At 39.3% G+C, this 25,750-nt stretch overlaps 1 protein-coding gene and 1 non-coding gene across 2 annotated transcripts in view; both read left to right on the top strand.

Annotated features, from left to right (window-relative positions):
* Nucleotides 1-1,170: 1,170 nt before the first annotated feature.
* On the top strand, nucleotides 1,171-1,243 carry TRNAV-UAC. The gene has a single exon. It is a non-coding gene; the product is annotated as a tRNA-Val (tRNA).
* A 6,046-nt stretch (nucleotides 1,244-7,289) lies between these two features.
* Nucleotides 7,290-25,750, top strand: part of RS1 (retinoschisin 1) — a 29,474-nt gene continuing 11,013 nt past the window's right edge. Inside the window, exons 1-3 of the mRNA XM_027835326.1 lie at nucleotides 7,290-7,410; nucleotides 20,151-20,176; nucleotides 24,067-24,172. Coding sequence (XP_027691127.1) covers nucleotides 7,290-7,410; nucleotides 20,151-20,176; nucleotides 24,067-24,172 — 253 coding nt within the window. The remainder of the gene's footprint in view (nucleotides 7,411-20,150; nucleotides 20,177-24,066; nucleotides 24,173-25,750) is intronic.

The following is a 25,750-nucleotide window of genomic DNA, read 5'->3' as shown; positions in this document are numbered from 1 at the left end:
CTTATCCTGAAACGTCGAGTTTGTCTACCACCCCCAGCCGCCCACCTTTTTACCCGTAGACTCGTTTCTGGGGGAAAGCCTCTAAGCTGCGGGGTCCCTTTTAACCTTTAGTTTCCAGGGAGCATCCTCACCCCGCCCGCAGCCGGAGCTCCAGCCTAGCTGGGGCTCTCCCGCCCGCCCACGCGCCACGTGCAGCTGCGGCTGCCAAGGTCCCCGGGACCCCGCGACACGCGCCGCTCCCCGCCCGGAGGGGGCGGAGGTGAGAGGGGGAGGAAAGAGGGAAGGCGATAAGGAGGGAGAAAAAGGGAACCTTTTTTTTTTCTTTTTCTCTCTGCAGAGGCCTTTGGAGGCAAAACTAAAGAAACCAAGTTGCAGGGAGGCTGGAGGGGAAAGGAAGAGAGAAAGAGGAAGGATAGGAGGAAAAAAAACATTTAATTTTTATATATTAAAAAAACCAAGGGTTATTAACTTGAATGTTGCAAAATTGCAAAGAACAAGCTTGGCTTCAAAGAAATGCACTCTTGCATGAGGTTGAGGTTTGGAGGGAGTGGGAGGTTCACTTTGCATATATTGTTAGATTCTTTTTCGTTGCATTGATTGGTTTTCCTAAGGTTCCCCCTCCAACAATTCTTTGTTATAATAAGAAGGATAGCTTTGGGAGTGGGGAATACAGAGGAAAACTTGAGTGATGGGAAAATATAAAATATTAATGCAAATATCTTATTTTAAAAATAAAATTTTATTTTTTGGCAAAGGGAAGCCTCGCCCTCTGCCCCCGCCCCTCGCCAAGCGGGACGGACGCGAGCGCGCGGATGGGGCTGGGCCCCCGCCTCCGCCCAAGCAGAAGCTGGGAGTACGGAGCGCAGCGGGGGCCGTAGCAGGTGAGAGCCCCAGGCCTCGGAATTCCAGGAGGCGAGCTCGGAAGAGGGAGTGCGCCTGCGCAGCGGAGCGGGGAGACGATTGGGCGCTCGCCGCCCCATCCCCCACGCTAGCCCAGAACAGGGGTTAGCCCACGTAGGCGAGAGGAGAATCCTGGCTGCGTCAGGGACGGGGGGATTCGCTGGGAGGCAGCGCCAGCCCCAAGCCCCAGACTGGTGACGTGAAGGTGACGGAGGTGTGGTTTCTGACGTCCCTATAAAGGAAGTAACCAAGAGTATTTCGCAGCGTGGTGGTTCCATAGTGTAGTGGTTATCACGTCTGCTTTACACGCAGAAGGTCCTGGGTTCGAGCCCCAGTGGAACCAACTCAGTTCTTTTTTTTTTTTTCCCCCTCTTATTCCTTCTCAGTTCTTTCCCCCCCCCTTTCTTATTCCTTCACTTTTGCTTCATTTTGCCCACCTCAGTCCATTTTTTTGTATTTTAATTGGATAGCCTAGAACCAGAGTTTCCCCCTCAGGAGACGCCCTAAAGGGCCGCCCTTGCCCTTTCCCTTCCCCTTCAAGGCTATTACCCCGAAGGCGCCTGCCCAAGTTGGGGCAGATCCAGGCTCAGTGCCGCAGCCACCGTGGGAAGGGGCCGAGGTCAAGTGCGCTTGGCCTCTGGGTAGAGGTCGAACCAGGTCCAGGGCTATTCGGACCAGACACGCGTAAAAAAAAAAAAAGAAAAAGAAAGAAAAAAGCTACTTCTTCCCACAGCCTGGAGACCCAAGGCCCCAAGTGATTCCCTGATGGAGGGCTTCAGGAAAGACCCGAAGAGAGGGGAAAAAAAAATCACAAGGCCCCCTAACGTCAGACAGTGTCTGCTGAATTGAATTGAAATCTCCTAAAATGTGTGAGCACTTATCCTGTCAGGGCCTCAGCACCCCCATCTGTAAAATGGGTATAATATCACCTACCCCATTTATTGGTTGTCGAGATTGTAAGACATATTTGTATAGCTTTTTCAAACCTTAAAGAGCTATATAAGTGTTAATAAGCTATTATTTTTACCACTACAAAACAAGTTTAAGGGACTAGTCCCTTTCTTTTAGACTGTAAAGTTGAGAGGTTAATAATTAAGGCAGTGATCATAAGAAAATTCAGAAAAAAGGGTTACATTAAGTGACTTTGACACTATTGTAACTGGAGAAGATTTTCAGTCAGGCTTTCTTTCCCCTGTAGGATGATAGATATAGAGCTGAAAGAAACCTTGGAAGCTTTCTAGGCTAACCCCTTCATTTTACAATACAGAAACTGAGGCCCAGAGAGGTTAAGTAATTTGTCCAAGGTCACAGAGGCAAGTAAGTGAAGGAGCCAACATTCAATCCTAAGATTTTTTTTTCATTTTTGTTCTATTTTTATTCCAAAATGAATAAACAACAAAGAAAACTAACATTTCTATATATATCGTAGAACAGAGGAAAGGATTACAAATAAAATGGGGAATCTCTTTATGTAGAGGTTGCTTGTCTTTTTAAATATATAAAACATTTCAACATATAACTTCACATCTGACCTGCTTGTCCTTGATTCTTACTGATATTCCTTCTGATCTCTTTTGGGGGATGGGGGAGGAACCCCTCCTCTGACTATTCTCCCAGTGAAAAAAGAAAAAAAAACTCTTGTAATCAATAGAATACAATAATTATATAAATGCAAATTGCCATATCGTTTATGTCCAAAAATGTATGTCTCATCCTGCATCTTGGGTCCATCAACCTGTCAGGAGGTTCATTATAGATCCCCGGGAGTCTGTTTGATCAGTCAATTCATTAATCAGATGAACCTAAATCTTCTGACTCCAAATCCAGGATTCTTGAGCCCTAATCAAAGGAAGCAATTTTAACATCTATGAGTCCAGCTTGTTCTTATATGTGAAGGCAAACACCTAGATTAGTCATAGATTTGTGTCCAGAAGAGACTTTAGAGATTATCTCATTCAAAGCCCTCATTTTTAGTCAATAAGGAATTTACTAGATCAGACAGTAAACATGAAGTGCCTGCTATATGCCAGGCATTGTGCCAATACTGGGAATACAAAGAAAGGTAAATAGAGTGTCCTTGCTCTAAAGGACATCACAGTCTAATTGGGGACAGTGGGGGAGAGAAACAACTTGTAGAAATTTTATACAGTCAAGCTATATGCTGGATAAGTTGGAGATAATTAACAGAGGCGGGCACTGGAATTAAGAAGGATTGGAAAAGGCTTTCTCATAGGTTAGAGTTGCCTAATACACTGGCATAAGTAAACAAGCATTTACTAATCACCTACGATGCCAGATTTATGCTAAATTCTGGATTAGTCAGATGGTCTGATTAGAAAAATGAAATATTGCTGATGGAAGTAAGCATGCTTGTGCTGCTACCCTAAGCCAGGAAAAGTATTTTTATTTTTGACAATAAATAGTTAAAGCAGGGAGGGAGTTGATAATGAAGTTCATGAAAGAATACTTAGCCCTACCCCCTTGTCTTGCAGAGAGTAAATTCTTGGTTCAAAGCCACAGGGTCCTGTTTGAACCCAGGTCTCCTGCCCAGTTATCTATTGTTTTCCCGTGAGGTTTAATGTTTAGGGACATCCCTTGGGGGTTGGGATGGGGGGGAGGGGGGAGAATTTGTAAGGCTGTGTATACACATATATACACATGAAATACACCCCCCAGGACTGAAAGAACTAGTTCACTGTTGGTTATCTTTGAAAAGACAAAGGAATGCCACAGGACTAGAAACAAGAAAATATGGAGAAGGAGAAGGAAGAAGAGGGGAAGGAATAGGAGGGGAAGAAGAAATAGAAGAAATTTCGTTCCTTAAAGTATGGAACAATGAGACCGACAAAATTCTAGCATGAAGCTACATACACACTACACATATGTATATACATATATGTGTGTGCACCTATACATGTATATATACTTGTGTGGTATGTATACCACATGTCTACATACATGCCAAACATAGCATCTACCTCCTAGGGTTATGAGGATCAAACGAGATATTTGTAAAGCGCTTAGAAGAGCGCCTGGTACAGAGTAAGCTCTTCATAAATACTTATTTCCTCCCTTTGAAATAATAGACCCAAAGAGTAATGATTAACAAATTAATGTTAGTTTAGAGGACAGATTCTTAACCTGCCATCTGAGGATTGGTTGTTGGAACTAGGCATGTTTTCCCTGGAAAAGGGAAAGGGGGGGGATCTTTATCTTAGGTTGTCTTTTCCCACTAAATTGTGAGCTCCTCAAGAGCAGGGACAGTTTTTTACCTTCTTTTGTTTCCAAAGCAGAGTGTGTGGCACAGAGTAGATGTTTAATAAATACCTGTTTATTGGTCTTAGAGTTATATTTAAATATTTGAAAGGCTATTATATGGTAGATGGTTTCGATTTGCTCTTCTGGGCCCCAGAGGTCAGAATTAACTAGCCTAGACTCTGGCCCAACACAAGAAAAACTTCCCAATAATTGAGGCTGATCAAAAATACCACAGATTGCCTCAACAGGTAGGGAGCTCCCAGTGTGTAAAATCTTAAAGGATATAGAGCTAAAAGGAATCTTAAAGATCCTTTAGTAGAATGTCTTATTTCACAGATGAAGAAACTGGGGCCCAGAGGGGTGATAGGATCTACCCAGAGTTACAGAGGCAGCAGAGAAGGGAGTCAAATCCAAGTTCCAGCCCTCTTTATCACATAGCAGTTTGGATGTTACCATGGGTATTTCTGCCCAGGTGGAGGTGGGAGATGAGCTCTAAGGTCCTGTTCCTTTTGACTCCAATGTTCTGTGATTCTGTGACCACTCTTCCTTCCCCCCCCCCCAATCACTAATTGGAGTTGAATTGCCAAAAGATACAGTTCAGGTGAGCAACAAGTATTTACAGCATTTACATTTAACTATGTGCCAGGCACTGTGCTAAATTCCAGAGATACAAATACAAGCAAAAAAAAAAAAGTCCCAGTCTGAAAGGAACTTATACTCTAATGAGAGAAGAAACGGTTTGAGCAGGGCAGCAAGGTGGCAGAGTGGATAGAGCACCGGCCCTGAAGTCAGGAGCACCGGAGTTCAAATGCGGCCTCTAGACCAAACACTTGACACTTACTAGCTGTGTGACCCTGGTCAAGTCACTTAACCCCAATTACCTAAAACAAAAAAAAAAAAAAAGAAAGGGATTGAGCAAGGAAGGGAACATGCCCTCTTAGGAGTTTGATACTGAAGTCTACTGAGCAAGTATCACATTTTTTATTAATCATCAAAACTATGTTACATGGAAAATAAGTTTTTAATATCTTATTGCAAACAGTTGGTTATAATAGTCTTGGGGTTTGTTAGACTCTCTTCCATACAAATTTAAAGATGTAAATCCACATTTATGAAAGGCTCAGAAATAATACTGTTTTTTTAATACCATAGAGACAGCTCTTCTGCAGATCTAATTTTCTTTTTTATTACTTTGTGTTTGTACATGACAATCAACTTTTACTGCTTAATATTTTGACTGAATTTACTGTTTTACCTAGAAACTAAGGAGGGAGGAAGAATTAAGTCCTGGAACATTAGAGTGAGAAGGGTCTGACACTCATTTTACAGATAAGAAACCTATACATGTTCCCTAACATGATTCAATTCCTAAGGTGTGTCACTCTTTCCAAAGCCTTCATTTTTTAATTACATCCAATATCCTATGACAAGAATGTTCTATCTCCTCAAATCTTTTTAGTGACTTCCCACTAGCTTAAATAAAAGTTCATATCAAAGGTAGTGAACTGTTTTCATACTAACTGTGCTTATTAATCCAATATAGTGATTAACAAATCCCCTGAGCACAAAATCCCTGTTAATTAATTAATTGGCCTGGGCAAGTAGGAGTTTAAGAGAAATTCCCATGTCCTCGGTGCTGGCTAAATTTTGGCTGAAGTTGGGGAGGAGGCAGTAGACATTGGCACTCTTCTTCCCATGACTTCAGCCCGCAGAGGGCCTCATAAAGTATAGGAGCCAGAGTTCACACAACCTTTTCCCATTTGAGTGAGGGGGCGAAGGCACTCTCTGGACCACAGCTATATTAGGACTCAAAGCTCCCTCAGAACTGGGGAAAATACAAAAACGTGAGAGAATCCCCCTTCCATGCTTTGCCAGGAGGAAGGAATGGAAATGCATGTTCTGCAATGCATCTCAATGCCCCTGATCAATCAGTCAACAAGCATTTGTAACTCAGGGTTACAAAGAAAGGCAAAAACAGTCCTTGCCCTCAAGAAGATTACATTCTACTGGGGAAAATATGGAGATGGGGGATGGAACAGTGAGTAAACCAGAATGACTGGATTCAGAGAGTACAGAGGAGGGGAATACTGTGTAAGAAGACTGGAAAGACAGGAAGGGGTCAGATTGTGAAGAGCTTTAAATATCAAACAGAGGAGTATGATGGGATGGAAGAAAATGCATGCTTACCTCGGTCCACTGGTCTAGTGCCTGGTCTTTTGCCTAATGGTCAAGGCAAGGGCTTCCTGGGCCAAGGATTGTATAAAGAGGTGAGGCAGGTTTAGGAGTAGCAGCCAGGTCTGTTCTTCACCAGGGTTTGCTCCAGAATAGATTATCTCTCCGGAGTGACAGGAATCCAAACGGTCTTTGTGACATCTAAGACCTTAAAGCAATTGGTCAAGTGATTTTTGGATAAAGGATACTGCAGAAAACTCCCAGTATTTTTGCAAGGAAACAGCATCAAATATCTAGTCTATTTACATACACATATGATATCTCCCTCAATCGACCATAAGCCCCTTAAGGGAAGGGACTGTTTCATTTTTAGCTTTGTTTTCCTGGCACCTAGACCAGTGCCTGGCACTGGTAGGTACTTGATAAATATTTGTGGATTGTTTGCTGCTTTTGATGACGTCAGCACGTGCATCGCACATAGTAATTACTTCAAGTGCTTCAGTCATTCATTCACCAAGGTTGAGCCTAATCATGATATTAATTCTGCTGCAAGCATGAAAAATGAAATCTGAAAGGCTTATAAAAGCTGGCTCTTGCTTTAAAGTTTGAAAAGATGGATTTATGAACTGAAGAAAAGCTTGCCAAGGGCGGTACCATATATTGTGTCATATGAGTCCTCACGTATTCATGTGGGCATATTCAGATGTATTCAACGGGCAGCTAGGTGGCACAGTGGGTAGAATGCTGGGCCTGGAATCAAGAAGACTCATTTTCCTGAGTTCAAATATGACCTCAGACACTTAATAGCTCTATGACCCTGGGCAAGTCACTTAACCCTGGTTGCCTCAATTTCTCAGATGTAAAGTCAGCTAGAGAAGAAAATTGCAAACCACTCCAGCATCTTTGCTAAGAAAACACCAAATAGAATCACAGAGAGTCAGATGTGACTGAACAGCAACATGTATTCGTGTGAGGGAAGAGTGGACCTGGCTACTGGTCTCAGACATTCCTCACCTCTTCATAACAACCCTGGGCTCAGGAATATAGGGAACCCTTTCGTCGACCATCCGGCAGGACCAGGTATCGGACATGTGGCCTACTGCAAGCAGGTAGCTCTTCCCTTCCCCTACTTTTGGCCTCATTCTCAGGAATTGACAACCACATTAACATTATCTTTGCTACTGTGCAAGGCATGACAATAAGACCCTTTGGCTTCACTCAATATCCTTGTGCTTCTAAATTATATGTTGCCTAGACCAATACTCCCTTCCCTACTCCCCCATAACCATCCTCGATGGCTCTCTCCCTCCAGTGTTCCTGTCCCACTTCATCCTACCCTTTCATTATGCCCTGGAACCTACGCGCTTGTGAATGAATTTACTTCATATTAAATATGTACCCTCCCCCTGGAAATTAGGTTTTATGTATTTTGTATTTGTTTATCATATATATATATGTATATGTATATATGTTATTTCTTCCCAATAGAATATAAGCTTATTGAGGGCAGGGACTTAGGATATATATTTTGAAGGAAAAAGTCTTGGAAAACTCACATTTCAAGAAATCCCTATATCTTTCTTCTCTCCTAAATCTAATCATGAGTCTTTGAATCGTTGAAAGCAGAAAGTACCTCTCATCTCAAAATGGATTGGCCTTTATCAGTTTTACTTCAGACATCCTAGGCATTTATTTTGGGTTTGTATCCCCAGCACTGACCATAGTGCCTGGTGCATAGAGGGCATTTAATAAATATTTACTGGATTGAAATTGGTTGGAGTTCAATAGCGGTTCAAGTCACTAACAAGTAGGTCCTATTCATTTATATCACTTTCTTTACATTTAGCAAAAAGACGTGTAATACCTGCCTCCACTAATCTCACCTCAGTTAACTCTGCTAAGACTTGCTGCTGTTGAGGACAATAACTCTGTCGAATAGCTTGACCGGTACCTGGCAAAAGCCGTAAGTACTCACTGAAATAAGATGCTTATGAAGGCAAATGCCCAAGTTAATCTGCCCCCTGCTTGGGAAGCTCTCCACATCACTAAGTGAGGAGCTGCTCTAAGAATACACAGGAAAAATGCGGTTCAAGATAGAAACCATCGTACTCTTTCTTCTTTTCAGCTATGAAGGTATGGTGGGCACTCTTTATTTGGAAGCTGTTTTAGTGGATATTTCTTCCGCCATACACACTTTCCTTAAAATTGCACCAACTCCCAAGGTCTTGGTAATGTGTCTTCTAATGTCTGTGTAGCTTATTCTAGAGTCAATGCGATTTAGGAAAAGTGAAGAAAAGAAAGATTCTCATAGTTAGATTAAATATTCACAAATAGCACTAAAGAACAAGACTTCAACTTTGATTTTTTTTAAGTCTGATTCTAGATTTATTCAAAGTGCTGTCACCTACTCTAACAATATAAGTAAAAAAGGACGATAGTAGTAGCTTATACTATATATTTTTAACTTTTTTGGGGGGGTCTAGGCAATGGGGTTAAGTGACTTGCCTAGGGTCACACAGCTAGTAAGTGCCAAGTGTCTGAGGCCAGATTTGAACTCTATGTTATATATTGATGTCAGGTTTACAAAGTGCTTTCCATACATTGTCTCATTTGTCAAAGATTCAGAGATTTTCCAAAAGAGACCCAAAGAGCCAAGATATTTGTGTATATGTGTGTCTGTGTGGTACCATCAGGAGACATACACTTAAAGAGGGAAAGTTAAAGGATAAACTCAAATTTTAAATAGCTACTATATATTTTTCCCTTCTGAATCCAATCATATACCTTCAGACTGTTGAAAGCAGAAAGTACCCCTCCTCTCAAAAAGTATTGGCCTTCACTAGTTTGCTTCAGATATTAGAGGTTGCTTAGATTTGGGATTCCAGTGATTGCTTATTTTGTATTTATGTTCTTTTTAGGACATGAAGTGCATGGGACCCTCTGGCTCCATCACTATCTTATTGAATTTACATGATAAAGATGACCAAACTATAGAAGTATAGTCAGAATTCTTAGATTAAATCTTTCAACCCCTACCATACCAATGTGTTCTACTGTTATTATAATTTCCTTTCATCACAAAAATATGTTGGCATTGGAAAATGGCTTTCTGAAAACTCTACCCCATGGTCACTATTTTTTGTCTTTTAAATATAATGCTTTAATGATTTTTTTTCTTTATTTTTCCCTTTCTTTCACATCTCTGACATATCCCCATTAACTAGCCCTCTCCACTCCCTGGCCGATAGAACCCTCCCTTGAAATAAATAAGCATAAACAAGCAAAACAAATCAACACATTGGCCTTGTTCTGAAAAATGTATTCCTCATACATTCCTGGACCTTTAGTCCTCCACCTCTCTTCCAGAAGGCAGAAGGCATTCTTTGCCAAGGTTACTGTCCAAAGTCAACTTTTCAACTCAGGAGTTCACCATAACAGTTTCTCGAACCCTACCTTATCTTTTGTGTTACATTCCTTATTTCATCACCTTAACCCAGTAACTCTCAATTATTTAAAATGTGCTCCTTTAAAAAAAATACCCATATCCTAATCTTCATTCACCAAGAATATTCTAGCAGATCAGTTCTATGAATTAAGTTCAAATGACCTTGGTATAGACTCTCAGCATCCCTCCTAAGATGGTTCACCAATTATAGCAGGTAGCATTATTCCCAGCTGGACTTGTTCTAACGACTCATCTTGGGTCAGGATCTACCTGGAACAGCTTTCAATGAAATTTACAGCTAGATGGCTTCTTAGCCCCTCTTTATCTCCCTAACTTTCAAATGAGATAATATTTGTAAAACACTTAGCAAAGTGCCTGGAACATGGGTGGTGCTTAATAAATGCTTGTTCCCTTCCCCTTCTTTCCACTACACATTGATATCCTATAGCAGTATAAAAATCCAATTTTAAAAATGTCTTGAACTTGGTGCTTGGGCACACAATAAGAATGAAAGTTGTTGGTTTTATTAAAATAAGAAAAGTTCAGATTGAGGTTTCACTCTAACCACACATAAATAGTTAGCCCATACAATACTCCTAGGAGGATATGCAAATAATTAATTGAGTTTAAATTTATCTATTAATTAATTAATTAATCAGTAGGTATTACATACCTGCTATGGGCTAAACCCTAAACTAGATTCAGTAGATCCAAAACAAGACTAAGGTACAAGTAGTGCTCTCAGGAAGTTTATAGTCCAATTAGAGACAAGATTGATACATTTTTCTTTAAAGTAGAAAATAAAATTTCTAATGGTGAGCCACCATTGGACAACTGAAAATGCTTCTTCAAAGTTGTGATTAACATGGCATAAGCCCTCTCTGAGTTAGTCTGTCACCAGACAGACTCTTTTTTTTTGTCCAGTGAAGTGTAGTGAGTAGCCATCCTTTACTCTGTATCATAGACATTAACTGTTCATTTGGTGTGAATGATTGCAAAAAATGATTTGTGTTTGGATCAGGTAAATGTGAACTGTTAGTATTATTAAATGAAATTTCTTGAGATAGGAAGTGATTTGCTCAAGGTCACATAGGCATTCAGGAACAGAACTCTGGGCCAGATCCTCCGACTCCCAATCTAGCACTCTTTCCACTCCACAAAGAAGGAAGGAGGAAAGGAAGGAGGGAGGGAGGGAAGGAGAGAAGAAAGAAAAAGAAAGGAAGAAAGAAAAGGCAGGAAGAGAAAAAAGGAAAGAGGAAAGAAGTCATTTATTAAGGACATTGTTCTGAGCACATTACAAATTTTATCTCATTTGGAACTCACAACAACCCTGGGAGGTAGGTGTTATTATTATCCTTATTTTGCAGTTGAGGAAACTGAGGCAAATAGAAGTTAAGTGACTAGCCCAGAGACCTACAGCTAATAAGTGTCAGAGGCCGGATTTGAAATCAGATCTTCCTAAGTCAGTGCTCTTCCACTGCATTACTTCTCTACCTCATAGACATGCAGGTTGCATTTTCAGATATGTGGCTATAATGAATTTTCTTAGTATGTCATATTTCTCTCAGTATTCTCCCTGAATTACACCTTTTGGGTAGGTTAGTCAGCTAGCTTTTGTTAAACCATCTACCACATGCCAGGCCTGTGCTAAGTACCATACATACCTTTAAAAACTGTGTAACATAGGGAGAAGAAATGGGCAGCATCTGTCAGGAAGAAAGCTCAACAAAATACCCAGATTCTACTCTGTCTATATCTTCTGTGCACCTAGTCCTGTCTCCTGCTTTAAAATTTATGATCCTTGAGGGTATCATGTTTTTCTTGTGCTGACAAGCGTTCTCCACTTCTTGCTGAAAAGATTGTGGCTGGAATTTTAATTGCTTTTCCCCAAGAAGGCTTTTGCTTTCTTTCCCCCAGCTCTAGTTATTCCTATGATTAGATCATGTGATGTTGTATAAAAAAGCAAACCAACCAACCAACAAAAAAACAGACACACCAGGAGCTGGCTATTGTATATGACAGCGCTGTCTGGGAAGCCCTTGTTCCTTCTTCTTCCTCCTCCCCATAAATCTAAGGCCTAGAGCTTTCTGACCCTTGATTGTCTGCAGACTTTCTGGGGTGAAAAAGTTGGGGAGGGAGAAAGAAAAAGAAAAGTGAAGATAAGTATTTGGTTCAGCATAGAGAGTAAATAGAGCTAAGACTCAACAGTAACTCATAATTATATAGCATTTACTTACAACAACCTAAGGAGGTGAACTCATCAGATTTAAAGCTAATAGAGACCTAATCCAATAAGACCTAATCCAAAGCTCATTTTACAGGCAAGGAAACTGAGACCCAGAGGGATTGTCATAAAAACTTTGAGAAAGTGCACCTCAGTGATCTCAGTTTTTCTTGGAAATCAGTCAAGTGGGACATTTAACCAAAGTTTAAACCAGCTAGCTATGTTTTTCCCTCTCAAATATTTTGAATTTCATAAAGAAATAATCGGTAAATACCACAGCATGGATTTGTAGTCCACATTTATTCCTAAGGGCACTGAATAGTAAGTAACACGACTACAAGTCAAAGCAGAACTATAACTAGCATAGGCAGAACAGGCATTTGTCCAAGGGCACCAACATCCATGGGGGCAGGCTTCCTCCTTTCTGTGATTGCCATCTTTCAGCCTCCTCTAGGTCTCAGGGCAGCACAATTGGCCCCAGTCTGCTCCCTCCAGCCTTCTTTCACGGTGACATCCTTCTCTCAGGCCCTACATTCTTTATAAACAAATTCACCCATTACTTCCCCCCCCCACATACACACTGTCTCTGTCGCTCCTCTCTCTGTCTCTCTGTCTCTCTCTCTCTCTCACTCACACACTCGCACACATTGGGGCATCCTTCTCTGAGGGATGAGTTTACCCCTGCCTATGTGACAACACTCATTGTAGGACTGTCCTCCTCATCACCACTGTGCTCCTTCTTCCCCCAACTGAATTTGCCCCAAGTGTAGTTACTGCTGGTTAAAGCTCTGATTTAAACCCCAGATCTTCTGTCACTGAATCCAATGGCTTTCCAAACTAAAGGTTGTATATATTCTTGTTTTACAGATGAGGAATCTGAGGCACTGAGAAATTGAGTGAATGCCTGTGGTCACTTAGCTAGTATTTGCACTGTGATCTCAATACCAGTTTCCTGCATCTAATTCAACCTCCAAGGCAAAGCACAAGGCTCTCTCCACCCCGCTCCATTGCCATTCATTCCATTTCTTCTCTCCCCCCACAACTGCTCTGTCTCTTATCTTTGTTTGTCTCAGTTTCCTCATCTGTAAAATGAGTTGGAAAAGAAAATGTCAAACCACTTCAGTAACTTAGCCAAGAAAACTCCAAATGGGGTCACAAGGAGTCTGACATGACTGAAACAACTAAACAACAACAAACTGTGGATTTGTGGCCCACATTAATTCCTTGGGCACTGAATAGTTTTCCTAGGCTTCAGTGTAATGTATCAGTCACATTCATTTTTCAAACTCTGGTTGTAATAATAAAGTAGCAAATTCCATACCACCTAAAGAGATGGAAGAATCACAAATCCTGAAGTGTTAGGAGAGGTCTATGGCAGTTGATTTAATTACTGGACAGGTGATTTGCAGGAATTTGTAGGATTAATCAGTGAAATCGTTGCCGTATCATTTCATACATATAGTTTCTTACATTTTGTTTTCCAGCCAAAGGAATATGTTCATTTCTAGTTGTGGGAATATGTGGGTTTTCTTATGGGAATGTTATTTAGCTTGGGGAGGAGGGAACATTTGTATATTTTGGCATTACCTGAGCAAAAAAAAAGCCTGACTAATGATTATACATACAACATTTTCATTTGAAATTTTATAAAACATCACATACAATTTGAATAGTATTAATAGAAAGCAGAGAAAAGCAAATCTTTCTATGCAGCCTGAAAGATATGATCTCAAAATGTTTGTAAGAATTACGCTACTTAAATAAATAATATATACATAGAATCATGTGTTCCTGTGTCTGAAGATGTCAGAGATGGGAGTAACTCTGATGGGGGCATAAAGCCACAATATATTTCTTTTGAGTTCCATGTCTCATAGTACATCAAAAACTCATATCTTAATCTTAGCCATAGACCTACAGCTAAAACCTGTAGACCTCAGAAGCCTGTTGAACTCTCATGAACTCTCTTGAACTCATAAACTCTCTGATTTTACAAATGAGGAAACTCAGGTCTATATGATGCATAAGAAAAAACAAAACACCTTCTTAAGCCCTTCTTAGTAGTCCTTAGGAACAAGGGCTATAGGGAATGAAACTTTGGTAACCAAGAGGGAAGGAGAAAAAAGGATCTTTTTTTTTTTACACAATACAACACAGTAAATCCATCTTTTTAATATAATGATATAAACTATGACAGGGAAACGTTTTGGGAGAATTAGGGATCTCAGCCAAATGGAAGGAATTTGGACATTCCAGGTAGAGCTATAATTAAATTAGGACCAGTGGGATTTATGGAAACTGGAGGGAAGTCTCTCATGAGGCTCTTTTCTCATTTTTGCCACTCATATCTATTCAATTTCATCTCTGCTTCTGCTTTGGTTTATGTTAGACTCCCTTTTGTCTTTACTCTTTTCACTGAATGCCTTTTCTACATTATAAATATTTATCATGCCAGCTGTGAGATGAGTTTATGATTTGGCATTTGTTTCCACAGGTTTGAAATCACACTCCTAGAAAAAAGACCAGATGTGTTGTAGAGAAAGTTGAGCTCTCATTTCTTTGGGAAAAAATCCCTTTGTAAGGGTTGGAAGACACATTTTGTTTTACAGAATGGAAAAATAACTAGCATGTTTGACATGAGAATCTGCCTTTAGCAGCACCTACATTTCTGGGTTAAAAGGGGGGGGCAGTATTTGAGGAGTTGAGAAGGCAGAACTGATGTTTTCTGCAGCAGCCCCTGCAGTAGCCCACCCTGCATTCAGGAGAAATCTGAAGTCAATTGTGCTGGAAGTGTTAGACCATCTGTTGGTGTCTCATTCTCTAGCTGCTCGTCAGAGAAGGCATATTGGTATACGTAATAAATGAAGATGGAAATTTCTGATGGCAAAATGATCCCAAAGATTAGGAAGGATTAAGTTCTCTTTAAAACATCTTTTTAATAAACTCCAAGTAGGTCTTGTTTGGTCTTCCATCCGGGCTGCTGTTTGTATTTGCCTGTCTTCCATGCCAAGACCAGACCAAAACCTCTCCAAGATTTTAGAGTTTTGCTTTAACCACCTTTTCTCAACTTGCTTTTTTAGTAAATAAGCTCAGATGACACAGTTCTTATAATCAAGATTAATCAATGAAACAGCAAGCATTTAAATTTTTATTTTAATTTTTAGTATAAATTAATATGAATTAAATTAATATTGATGTTTATAGATACTGTTGTCTATTTGATTAATATTAATAATATTTATTATTATTTATTATTATATGATAGACATTGTGCTAGAGACCAGGGATATGGATACAAAAAATAGGTATTCCCTACCTGCCTTCAAGAAACTTCTATTCTAATAAGAGGATACACTATATACAGGGGAACAGTGTCACAAGGGTTATAAATGCAGCCACAGGGCAGTGGGTGTGACTGCCTAGTCCAAAATTCCCTTCTCTGGAGATAACATTCCCCTGTGTATGGCAGGGGTATACTGGAGCCAGCTTTAATTGGCTCAGGAGAGCTGGTTGTGAAATTTTCAGTGCAAGCATTGTTTTTTTTTGTTTTGTTTTGTTTTTGTTTTTGGGTTTTTTTGGCTAGGCAATGGGGTTAAGTGACTTGCCCAGGGTCACACAGCTAGTAAGTGTTATGTGTCTGAGGCCGGATTTGAACTCTGGTCCTCCTGAATCCAGGGCTGGTGCTCTATCCACTGCGCCACCTAGCTGCCCCGCAAGTATTGTTAAACCTTGGGAATCAGCAAACACTACAAATCAGAGCTTGTTTAAACTTAAAGGTGTGTTTTGCGTACATTTGAAAAAAAAAAAAGGAATGGTTTTTAAACATTTACCAGCACACTGCTTTCTATTAGAATGTAAGTTCCTTAAGGGCAGGGTCCCCTCAACCACACTTTTGAGAACTTTTTTTGGTGATAGTTTAGCTGGGGTTCAGCTGATTCCTCTCAGTTAATTTTACTTTTTACTTTTTCAGGAGCCGGGATTAGTTTATTTTCTCATGTGGGAGAAGTGGAAAGGGTGAGAGATAGGTAGACAGCATGGTCCATGGCAAGATTCTGGACTAGGTAGGCTGTGGGGTCCTGTTGGATGGCAGGATGGGAGTTGAAGCACAGGCTGGGGTTGAAGACATAAAAATACACACATGTATACATAAACACAAAAGTGAGATAATAATTGTAAGGCACTCAGCACAGTGCCTGGCACATAGTAAGCACTATACACGTATTGGTGGTGGTGATGATGATGATGATGATGATGTCAAGCCCAGTCAAAGTCAATTTTCTTCCCAGCCCTCTTCTTCCCTTACTCCTACCCCTCAAAAAAGCACAAAATGCTTGAGCCATTTTTGCAGAGGTAGGCCACCAGTCAAGTGCCCAAGGCCCTGCAGTATGGATTGACAGGGAAATTGAGCCCTGGTTTCTTTCTTTTTCTTTAGGCAATTGGGGTTAAGTGACTCGCCCAGGGTCACACAGCTAGTAAGTGTCAAGTATTTGGTTTGAGGCCGCATTTGAACTCAGGTCCTCCTGACTTCAGGGCCGGTGCTCTATCCACTCTGCCACCTAGCTGCCCCACTGTGCCACCTAGGTGCCCCTGGTTTCTTGATACTATTAACCTTAACCTCAATTACACAGTACTGTGAACTGTGACAGCTATGTCTTGTGTAATTGTTTTTTGTCTTCCATTTGCCTTCTGATTAAGAATACTATCATTTGTCTAGTTTCTTCTCCTGGAAAATGGAAACATTACAATGGAAACATGCCGGTTTTTTGTTTTGTTTTGTTTCTATTTTGTTTGGTTTTTTAGGCTTCAATTTGGGTGGGAAATGAACATTTAAAGACGAGAGACAATTCCATGCAGAACTTGTATGCACATGTATGTACGGTCCTTTAGAATGTTTTAAAATGTGGAAACAAAGACAGAGTATCTGAAATGTTCTTTGCCTAAAACAGTTTTGTCATTTTGAAATGACCTTATTTTTAAACTCCATTCTTTTTTTCCTAAGGTTTTTTTTAAAGCCTGAAAAAGAGGATAATATTTTGCAATTGAAGTTGCAGGGGGCAAGCAGTTGGGGTAAGAAGGGTAGGATTAATGCATTCTTTTTGCTTCAAGAGGCTAAAAATAGTGTCTTGATTTTGAATTCTGGGCACCCAAACAGATCCTTCATAAAAGGTCCCTTTTCCTTCTTGTCAAGCTCAGTATAAATATGACCAGTGGAGAGGGACCTCTCAGTTCCTTGACTTCTCAGCCGTACAGGGTCATTTCAGCCATTCAGGTCAGCAGTTCTCAAACTTTTTGGTCTCAGGACCCCTTTACACTTTTAAAAATTATTGAGGACTCCCACACAGAGTTTTTGTTTATGTGGGTTATATCCATTGATATTTACCATGTTAGCAATTAAAACATTCTGGGAAAATAGTTTTAACCATGTGGACTCACTGAAAATGACTGGGGCAGGCCCTTAAGGGTCCCGGGATCACATTTAGAGAACTGCTGCTGTAGGTGATAGAGACAGCTGGGGCTCAGCTGATTCCTCTTAGCTAATTTTACCTCAAAGTTGAGACAAATGGGCAGCTTAGGGTTTGGTAATAGACTCAAGGAGATTTTTCAGATCCAGGTGACCTGTATGAACTTTCTAATCCTTCATCTGTTCAAAAGTTAAGGCTCTTTGCTCCTCCAGCTTCACTGACATGGGTCACACAGTCCTATTCTTAGCTGCCTTCTGAAAGGTTCATTTCCCACTGTGAGCCCTGGAGCAACTATCACTTTGCTTTTGCATTCTCCTGGGCTTTGACAATCCTAATGTCAATAAGAATGGTTTATTATAAATATATACTTTATAGTGCATAGAGCATTTTCCTTCCAGCAACCCTAAGTAGTGCAAATGATAGAATCATACCCAGCTGTAGAGCTGAAAGGAACCTCAGAAACTAAGTCCAAACTCCTCATTTTACAAATGGGGAGGGTGAGGCTCTGAGACATTAAGTGACTGACCCACAGTCATACCATTAGGCTGCTTCCCAGATGTCTTCGATGAACCTTTCTCCACAAAACCCACTAGCAACATTTATGAGAGACATGCTGTCTTTGAGAGATCACTGCCATCTATATTAGGCATCAGTTTTAACTTCTTTTTTTTCCTGAACACAAAAATGACATGCCTTCTATCATCCTTGTCCTTTTACATACACATAACATTTTTGCCTTAGATGGCAATGTTCTCTCATATCCAGTATATCACTCATAAATATTGCTAGTAGGTGTGTATACATACACTCACATACATACACACACATATATACATACCCATATATATCACATATATACACATACATATATATTTTTGCCTAATTTAGATGTCAGTGTTCATTCAAAGACAGTATGTCTCTCATAAATATTGCTAGTGAGTTTATACACACATATGCATATATATCACATACATATAAACAGATATATACATATACATTTACATAAATATATACAGACACGATAGATATATAGGCAGATAGACAGATAATGTAACAGGACTGTCTTTCTTTACTTTCTGGTTTCCTGGCTATTTGAATTTCTTTTTTGGTGATTTCTTCATGCCCCATGACTACTCGAGGCTTCCTCTAATTCCCAGCCCATAAGTCCAAGTTATTAGCAGTCCTAAAATTATTTGGTGTGCTTTGTCCCCCTCATACTCCCACTCCCAGGAGAATGTAGTTCCTTGAGGGCAGAGATTGTTTCTTTTTTTCTTTTTTTGCCTTTTTATCCCTAGAGATTAGTGCATAATAGGTACTTAATAAATATTAGTTGTTAGGTAACTCTTACCAGATGCTACTGAGCCCCTGCCCCTGTTACAGACTTTTTATAGTAAATTCCCATTGAAGAATCTCTCTGTCCTAGTGCAAATCTCTTGCCTTTCTGCAAATTAGAGCCCTAAAGAGTTTCCTCAAGAATTAAGAAGTTAAGTAACTTGCCAGGGTTGCCAGGGTTGCTTCAGAGAAGGGTCTTCCTGACTCCAAGGCCAGCTTTCTTATTCACTACCCCAAAACTGCCTCATTCCATCCTTATTATCTCTAAATAGCAACACTTCCCTGCTCTCAGGATCCTAAGTCACAAATGGTTTTCATGTTTCCAGATCTCTCCTTGAATTTGCTCCTTTGTCTTTAATCTCTAGCTGTACAGTCTGCCTAAGAAACCGACAAGTTCATTGGCTCTCCAATTATAGGTCAACTGAAAAGACATCTCTGTTTTTCCTTATAGTTCTTAATTCTTGTGTAGGTCATCTTGGCTATTATTTCCTGTATAACTTGACTGTCACTTAAAATGAATTCCGGGAAGGGAAGGAGTAATGCACTGGAGAGAGGGGCTGGGGAAAAGGATATTTTCAAATTGGCCAAATTTCTATTCACTGTACTGACATCCTTTCTCCTCTCTCTCTCTCTCTCTCTCTCTCTCTCTCTCTCTCATATGTCTACATATAACAACACACACATATGTAACAAGACATAAAGATGGCCTTGCTCAATCAGTTCTGGTGTCAGCAATTAGGAATTTAGCTAATCTATGTCAAATTTAAATGTGGGACCATGAAGATATTTTTAAGATAATAAATGGGTTTCTGAAAGGTTCTGTCTGGTTCTTTATTTCCTAAAAAATAAAATCTGACACTTTTCAGTATATATTAAATTCACTTTCAAAAACAGAAAGTGAGAATTCAGTAGCTAAAAGTATTAGGCAAGCTAATTTTGTACAATATTTTTCTGCATCAAACTGTATATCATCTCCACTACTAAAAAAAAACCACAACCAATAACAACAACAACAACAACAAAAAACACAGCCAGTTTTAGGCTTAAACTTAAAATATGTATTTTGTGTACTTGTGATTTAAATTGTTTTTGCCCGTTGGTTATTTATATTTTAACTGTGGCTTGATATTCTGTACATATTAGAAATAGATGCCTCTCTAAAATATTTCCTATTCTTTTTTTTCTCTATCAGTAGAAGTTTTTTTGAATTAATGTTTACTCTTTTCACTTCTTCCAGGAGGAAATTTATTTTTTTTTTGTTTTGATATGCTTAATGGGTGCTTTTAAGTAATAATTACTAATTTATTCTATCTCCCTTTTCTGTTTTTCCCTGCTTTTCTCAATTTCTCTTGCTCAGTCACACTGGCATTATCATCTACTGAGGTAAGCATGCTAATGGCATTGACATTTAGTTAAATGTTGTGTTTTCACAGATTTTCTTAGCAATATAGTTCATGGGATAGTTTTCTCCATGTTTGAGCCCTACATTTGGTGTATCCTAATAATATGCATATATGTGATATGGGAAAGCTATGAGGCTCAGTGGATAGGATGTTCAACTTGGAGTTTATCCTCACCTGAGTTCAGATCCTGCCTGGTACTTACTAGCTGTATGACCCTGGGGAAGTAACTTAAACTCTGTTTGCCTAGTTTCCTCATTTATTATTAGCCTCAATATTCCATAGTATTATTAATTCTATTGAAAAATGGGACAAATGTAGTGAGAATCTAAAATATACTACTAAAATGTAATGAGGATCAAATGAGCTTAACACATTTAGTGCTTCATAAATGCTTTCTAGCACTATTATTAAAAAAGAAAATATTTGAATTTCAATGTTTTAGCATAAAACTGACCATGTCTTAATTTATAGACTATTAGTGTTGAAAGGAACTTCAGGAATCCTGTAATCCAACCCCCTAATTTTATATAGGGTAAACAGAGTGTTTTGGACTTGCCTACAGTCATGTGGCTAGTTACAGAGTTAGATTTGAACTCAGGCCTTTTGATTCTAAGGGTTCTTACCACTTTGTAAGTAACACCTTATAGAATCTCAAATTCTGTTACCTTTTCTAAGTTACACAATAACACAGAAAGAAACCAAGGAAATAAACCTATGGTTGCTATAGGAAGAAATAGCCCAAACTTTAGCTTACAGCCTTTTAAGCTTTAGCTTCACTTTCAAGTGAACAAAGGTAGCTATTAATGAGGCTACAGACCACCAATAAGTATGCTTGAATTACATTAGCTGGTATGAGTCAAACATCTCTATAGGTACTCAATTCAGTTAGTCTTTTCTCAGAATCAGACTTAGATAAGGGATCACATCATAACTGTGAAGACCAGAGAACAATTAGTAGGCCTTTAAGATTTTGAGATCCTTATATAGATGCAAAAATTTTAAATAAAATATTAGCAAATATATTACAGCAACTTATCACAAGAATAATACACTATGACCAGGTAGGATTTATACCAGGAATGTAGGGCTGGTTCAATATTAGGAAAACTATCAGCATAATTGATCATATCAACAACAAAGCTAACAGAAATCACATGATCATCTCCATAGATGAAGAAAAAACTTTTTGACAAAATACAATATCCATTCTTATTAAAAACACTTGAGAGCATAGGAATAAATGGAGTCTTCCTTAAAATAATAAGTAACATCTACCTAAAACCTTCAGCAAGCGTCATATGCAATGAGGATAAGCTAGAAGCATTTCCAGTAAGATCGGGGATGAAACAAGAATGTCCATTATCACCACTGTTGTTTAATATGGTACTGGAAACGTTAACTTTAGTAATAAGAGAAGCAAAAGAAATTGAAAGTATTAGAATAGGCAAAAAAGAAACAAGGTTGTCACTCTTTACAGATGATATGATGATATACTTAGAGAATCCTAGAGAATCAAGTAAAAAACTACTTGAAATAATAAACAACTTTAGCAAACTTGCAGGCTGTAAAATAAACCCACATAAATCGTTGGCATTACTATATATTACCAACAAAGCCCAACAGCAAAAGATAGAAAGAGAAATTCCATTTAAAGTTACTGTAGACATTATAAAATATTTAGGAGTCTACCTACCTAAACAAGCCCAGGAACTATATGAACACAATTACAAAACACTTTTCACACAAATAAAGTAAGATCTAAATAATTGGAAAAATATCAGTTGCTCATGGGTAAGCCAAGCTAATATAATAAAAATGACAATTCTACCTAAGCTAATTTACTTATTCAGTTCCATACCAATCAAACTACCAAAAATTATTTTCTAGAGCAAGAAAAAATAATAACAAGATTCATTTGGAATAACAAAAGCTCCAGAATATCAAGGGAACTAATGAAAAGAAATGCAGGGGAAGGTGGCCTAGCCATTCCAGATCTTAAGTTGTATTATAAAGCAGCAATCATCAAAACTACTTGGTACTGACTAAGAAATAGAGTAGTGGATCAGTGGAATAGGTTAGGTATGCAAGACACAGTAGTCAATGACTATACTAATCTACTATTTGATAAACCCAAAGACCCCAACTTCTGGGATAAGAACTCACTCTTTGACAAAAACTGCTGGGAAAATTGGAAAAGAGTATGGCAGAAAGTAGGCATAAGCCAAAATCTCACACCATATACCAAAATAAAGTCAAAATGGGTTCATGATTTAGATATAAAGTCTGATACTATAAGCAAACTGGGAGAGCAAAGAATAGTTTACCTGTCAGATTTATGGAGAACAGAAGAATTTGTGACCAAACAGGAGATAGAGAACATTATGAAATGCAAAATGGATAATTTTGATTACATTAAATTGAAAAGTTTTTGCACAAACAAAGCCAATGTAACCAAAATTAGGAGGGAAGCAGAAAACTGGGAAAGAATTTTTACAATCAGTGTCTCTGATAAGGGCCTCATTTCTAAAATACATAGAGAACTAAGTCAAATTTATAAGAATACAAGTCATTTCCTGGTTGATAAATGGTCAAAGGATATGAACAGGCAGTTTTCAGATGAAGAAAGTAAAGTTATCTATAGTCATATGAAAAAATGCTCTAAACCACTATTGATTAGAGAAATGCAAATCAAAACAACTCTGAGGTACCACATCACACCTATCAGATTGGCCAACATGACAAAACAGGAAAATGATAAATGTTGGAGAAGATGTGGGAAAACTGGAATGTTAATGCGGTGGAGTTGTGAACTGATCCAACCATTCTGGAGAGCAATTTAGAACTATGCCCAAAGGGCTATAAAATATGCATACCCTTTGACCCAGCAATAGCACTTCTAGGGCTATATCCCAAAGAGATCATAAAAATGGGACCCACATGTACAAAAATATTTATAGCAGCTCTTTTTGTGGTGGCAAAGAATTAGAAATTGAGGGAATGCCCATCAATTGGGGAATGGCTGAGCGAGTTGTGGTATATGAATGTAATGGAATACTATTGTACTATAAGAAATGATGAGCAGACAGACTTCAGAAAAAACCTGGAAAGACTTGTATGGACTGATGCTGAATGAAGTGAGCAGAACCAGGAGAATGTTGTACACAGTAACAGCCCCATTGTATGATGACTAACTTTGATAAACTTAGCCCTTCTCAGCAATGCAATGATCTACGACATCTCCAAAAGTCTCATCATGGAAAATGCTATCCACATCCAGAGAAAGAACTATGGAGTTTGAATGCAGATCGAAGCATACTATTTGCTATTTTTTTTTATTTCTGTTTTGTTTCCTCTTTCTGGTGGTTCCTCCTGTTGGTTCTAATTCTTCCTTACAACATGATTAATGTGAAAATATGAAAAAAAAAGATTTTGAGATCATAGATTTATTTGGATGTCACCTCATTTGTCATACAAGGAAACTGAGACCCAGAGAGTTTAAATAGTTTGCCCAAGGTCACAGAGATAACTAGAGACAGAGTAAGGAGTTGAACACAGATCCATCATTCTATCTACTGCTCTGTACTGCCTAACATAGAGAGGGGAAATAGTGAGTATAGGCTTTTCTAGTACTCACAGTATTTATAACTGTATTTAAATACAAAGCTAGACCACTTTGGGATGTATCAAGTTAGTTGTGGAGGACTAGGAGCAGAAACTATACTATCCCCAAAGGGGATGACCCCTTTGGCAGGGCTGCTATAGATGGGATTCCTGCTCAGGTATAGGTAAGATTGGATGACCTCTGAGGTCCAGTTTTTCTTTGAGATGCTGTGATTCTCATTACTCCGCTGGTCTTCTCTGTTACGATAGGATGATGGAGAAGAGCCTTGGTATAGTAAAGCCTGCAAATGTGATTGTCAAGGCAATTCCAATTCATTATGGTCATCTGGAGCAACCAACTTAGGCTGTATGCCAGGTAAGAGTTTATTTCTGTTACTCATTTGATGGTAGGATATCTTTTGAGGGTAGCTATTAGAATAGATAACCATTTTCACTTGTTCTTTAATCCAGTGAAAGTGAATTATCCTGAACCGCTGCCATGCCGAAATTAAGGCTTTCTTCAAATTACATCTGAATTTAATATCTCATAACGTACGTTGCTTTACTGACTCTTCTGATAGGATTGTTAAGAAATGGATTATCAAATCAATACAGCCAGCAGCACTATGGAGGTTTGCATGGTAAAGGTAACATTTAATGTCCTGTAAAATAGGAGCGTGGAGTTTAACTATTCCCCTTCACTGAAGTACTCTGAGGATTGATTGTGGGATGTCTGAAAAGCACTTCTGATTTAAAATTTTTAAAAAAATTGAATGTTGTACCAGACATTTTCAAAAGACCCCAGATTTACCACAAGGGATTAATTAATTCCTTTGGTTTATACATTGCCCTTTCTCTAACATTCTCTTTTAAAACTTCTAGAAAGGGTAACACAGAAATGTTACTACTTTCCAATACCTTAACATAAATTCATCTATCAACTCACTTTTCCCTTGGACTAGAGGGCCCCAGTGCAACATGACTGTGTATTGAATCCAACATGTGGATTCAATATGGAGTAGTGGAGGGCTGAGCTTAGAGCCAAGAAGACATACGTTCAAATCTCTGTTCAGACACTTATGAACTGCATGATCCCGGGCAAGTCACTTAACCTCTCTGGGTCCCAGTTTCCTAATCTGTGAAGTGAGTGGGGAGGGCGGTTGGACTTGATGGTTTCTAAGGCCCTTTCCAGCTCAAATCCTATGAGTCAATGTCACTCTCTTTCTCTGGGTCTTGGTTTCCACATCTGTAAAATGAAGAAGTTGGATCATGTGATGATGTTTGTTTGGTCGTTTCAGTCATGTCTGACCTTTTGTGACCCCATTTAAGGTTTTCTTGTCAGAGATACTGGAGTGGTTTGCCATTTCCTTCTGGAACTCATTTTACAGAGGAGGAAACTGAGGCAAACAGGGGTAAGTGACTTGCCCAGGGTCATACAACTAGTAAGTGTCTAAGTCCAGATTTGAACTTGGGAAGATGAGTCTTCTTGACTCCAGGCTGGGTGCTCCATCCACTGCGCCACCTCCAGCTCTAAAAGTCTATGATTTGGCAGAACATGGGGAGGAAGAGGGTGCTGAGAAAGAAGGACACACAATAGATAAAGCAAAGGTGAACATGCTTCACCAGCAGCACAGATGACCTGGATGGGATTTTCTTAAGGGGAGTGCTAACTACACAAGTAACTTTCCTGCTGGGAAGCCTTTAGACATCTGCTTGCTAATGCACTGTGTCAAAGCCCACTGGGAGCAGAAGGTGACCTGCTAATTGCATTATGGCCACCTAATCTTCAGCTTAGTGTTACTCAGGGTACTCAAATGCAGGCCTTTTCCAAAGCTGAGATAAGCCTACCCAAAATTGCTGCCAAGGTGAAGAGCTGTTTCAATTAAATCTTTTGGCAGAAGGAAGGGGTGTGTGTGTGTGTGTGTGTGTGTGTGTGTGTGTGTGTGTGTGTGTG

Source organism: Vombatus ursinus, unplaced genomic scaffold (genome assembly GCF_900497805.2).
Source record: "Vombatus ursinus unplaced genomic scaffold, bare-nosed wombat genome assembly UNPS02014814.1, whole genome shotgun sequence".
Taxonomy (NCBI): Eukaryota; Metazoa; Chordata; class Mammalia; order Diprotodontia; family Vombatidae; genus Vombatus; species Vombatus ursinus.
Note: the sequence above shows the minus strand (reverse complement) of the source record. Positions and strands in the feature narration are given on the sequence as shown.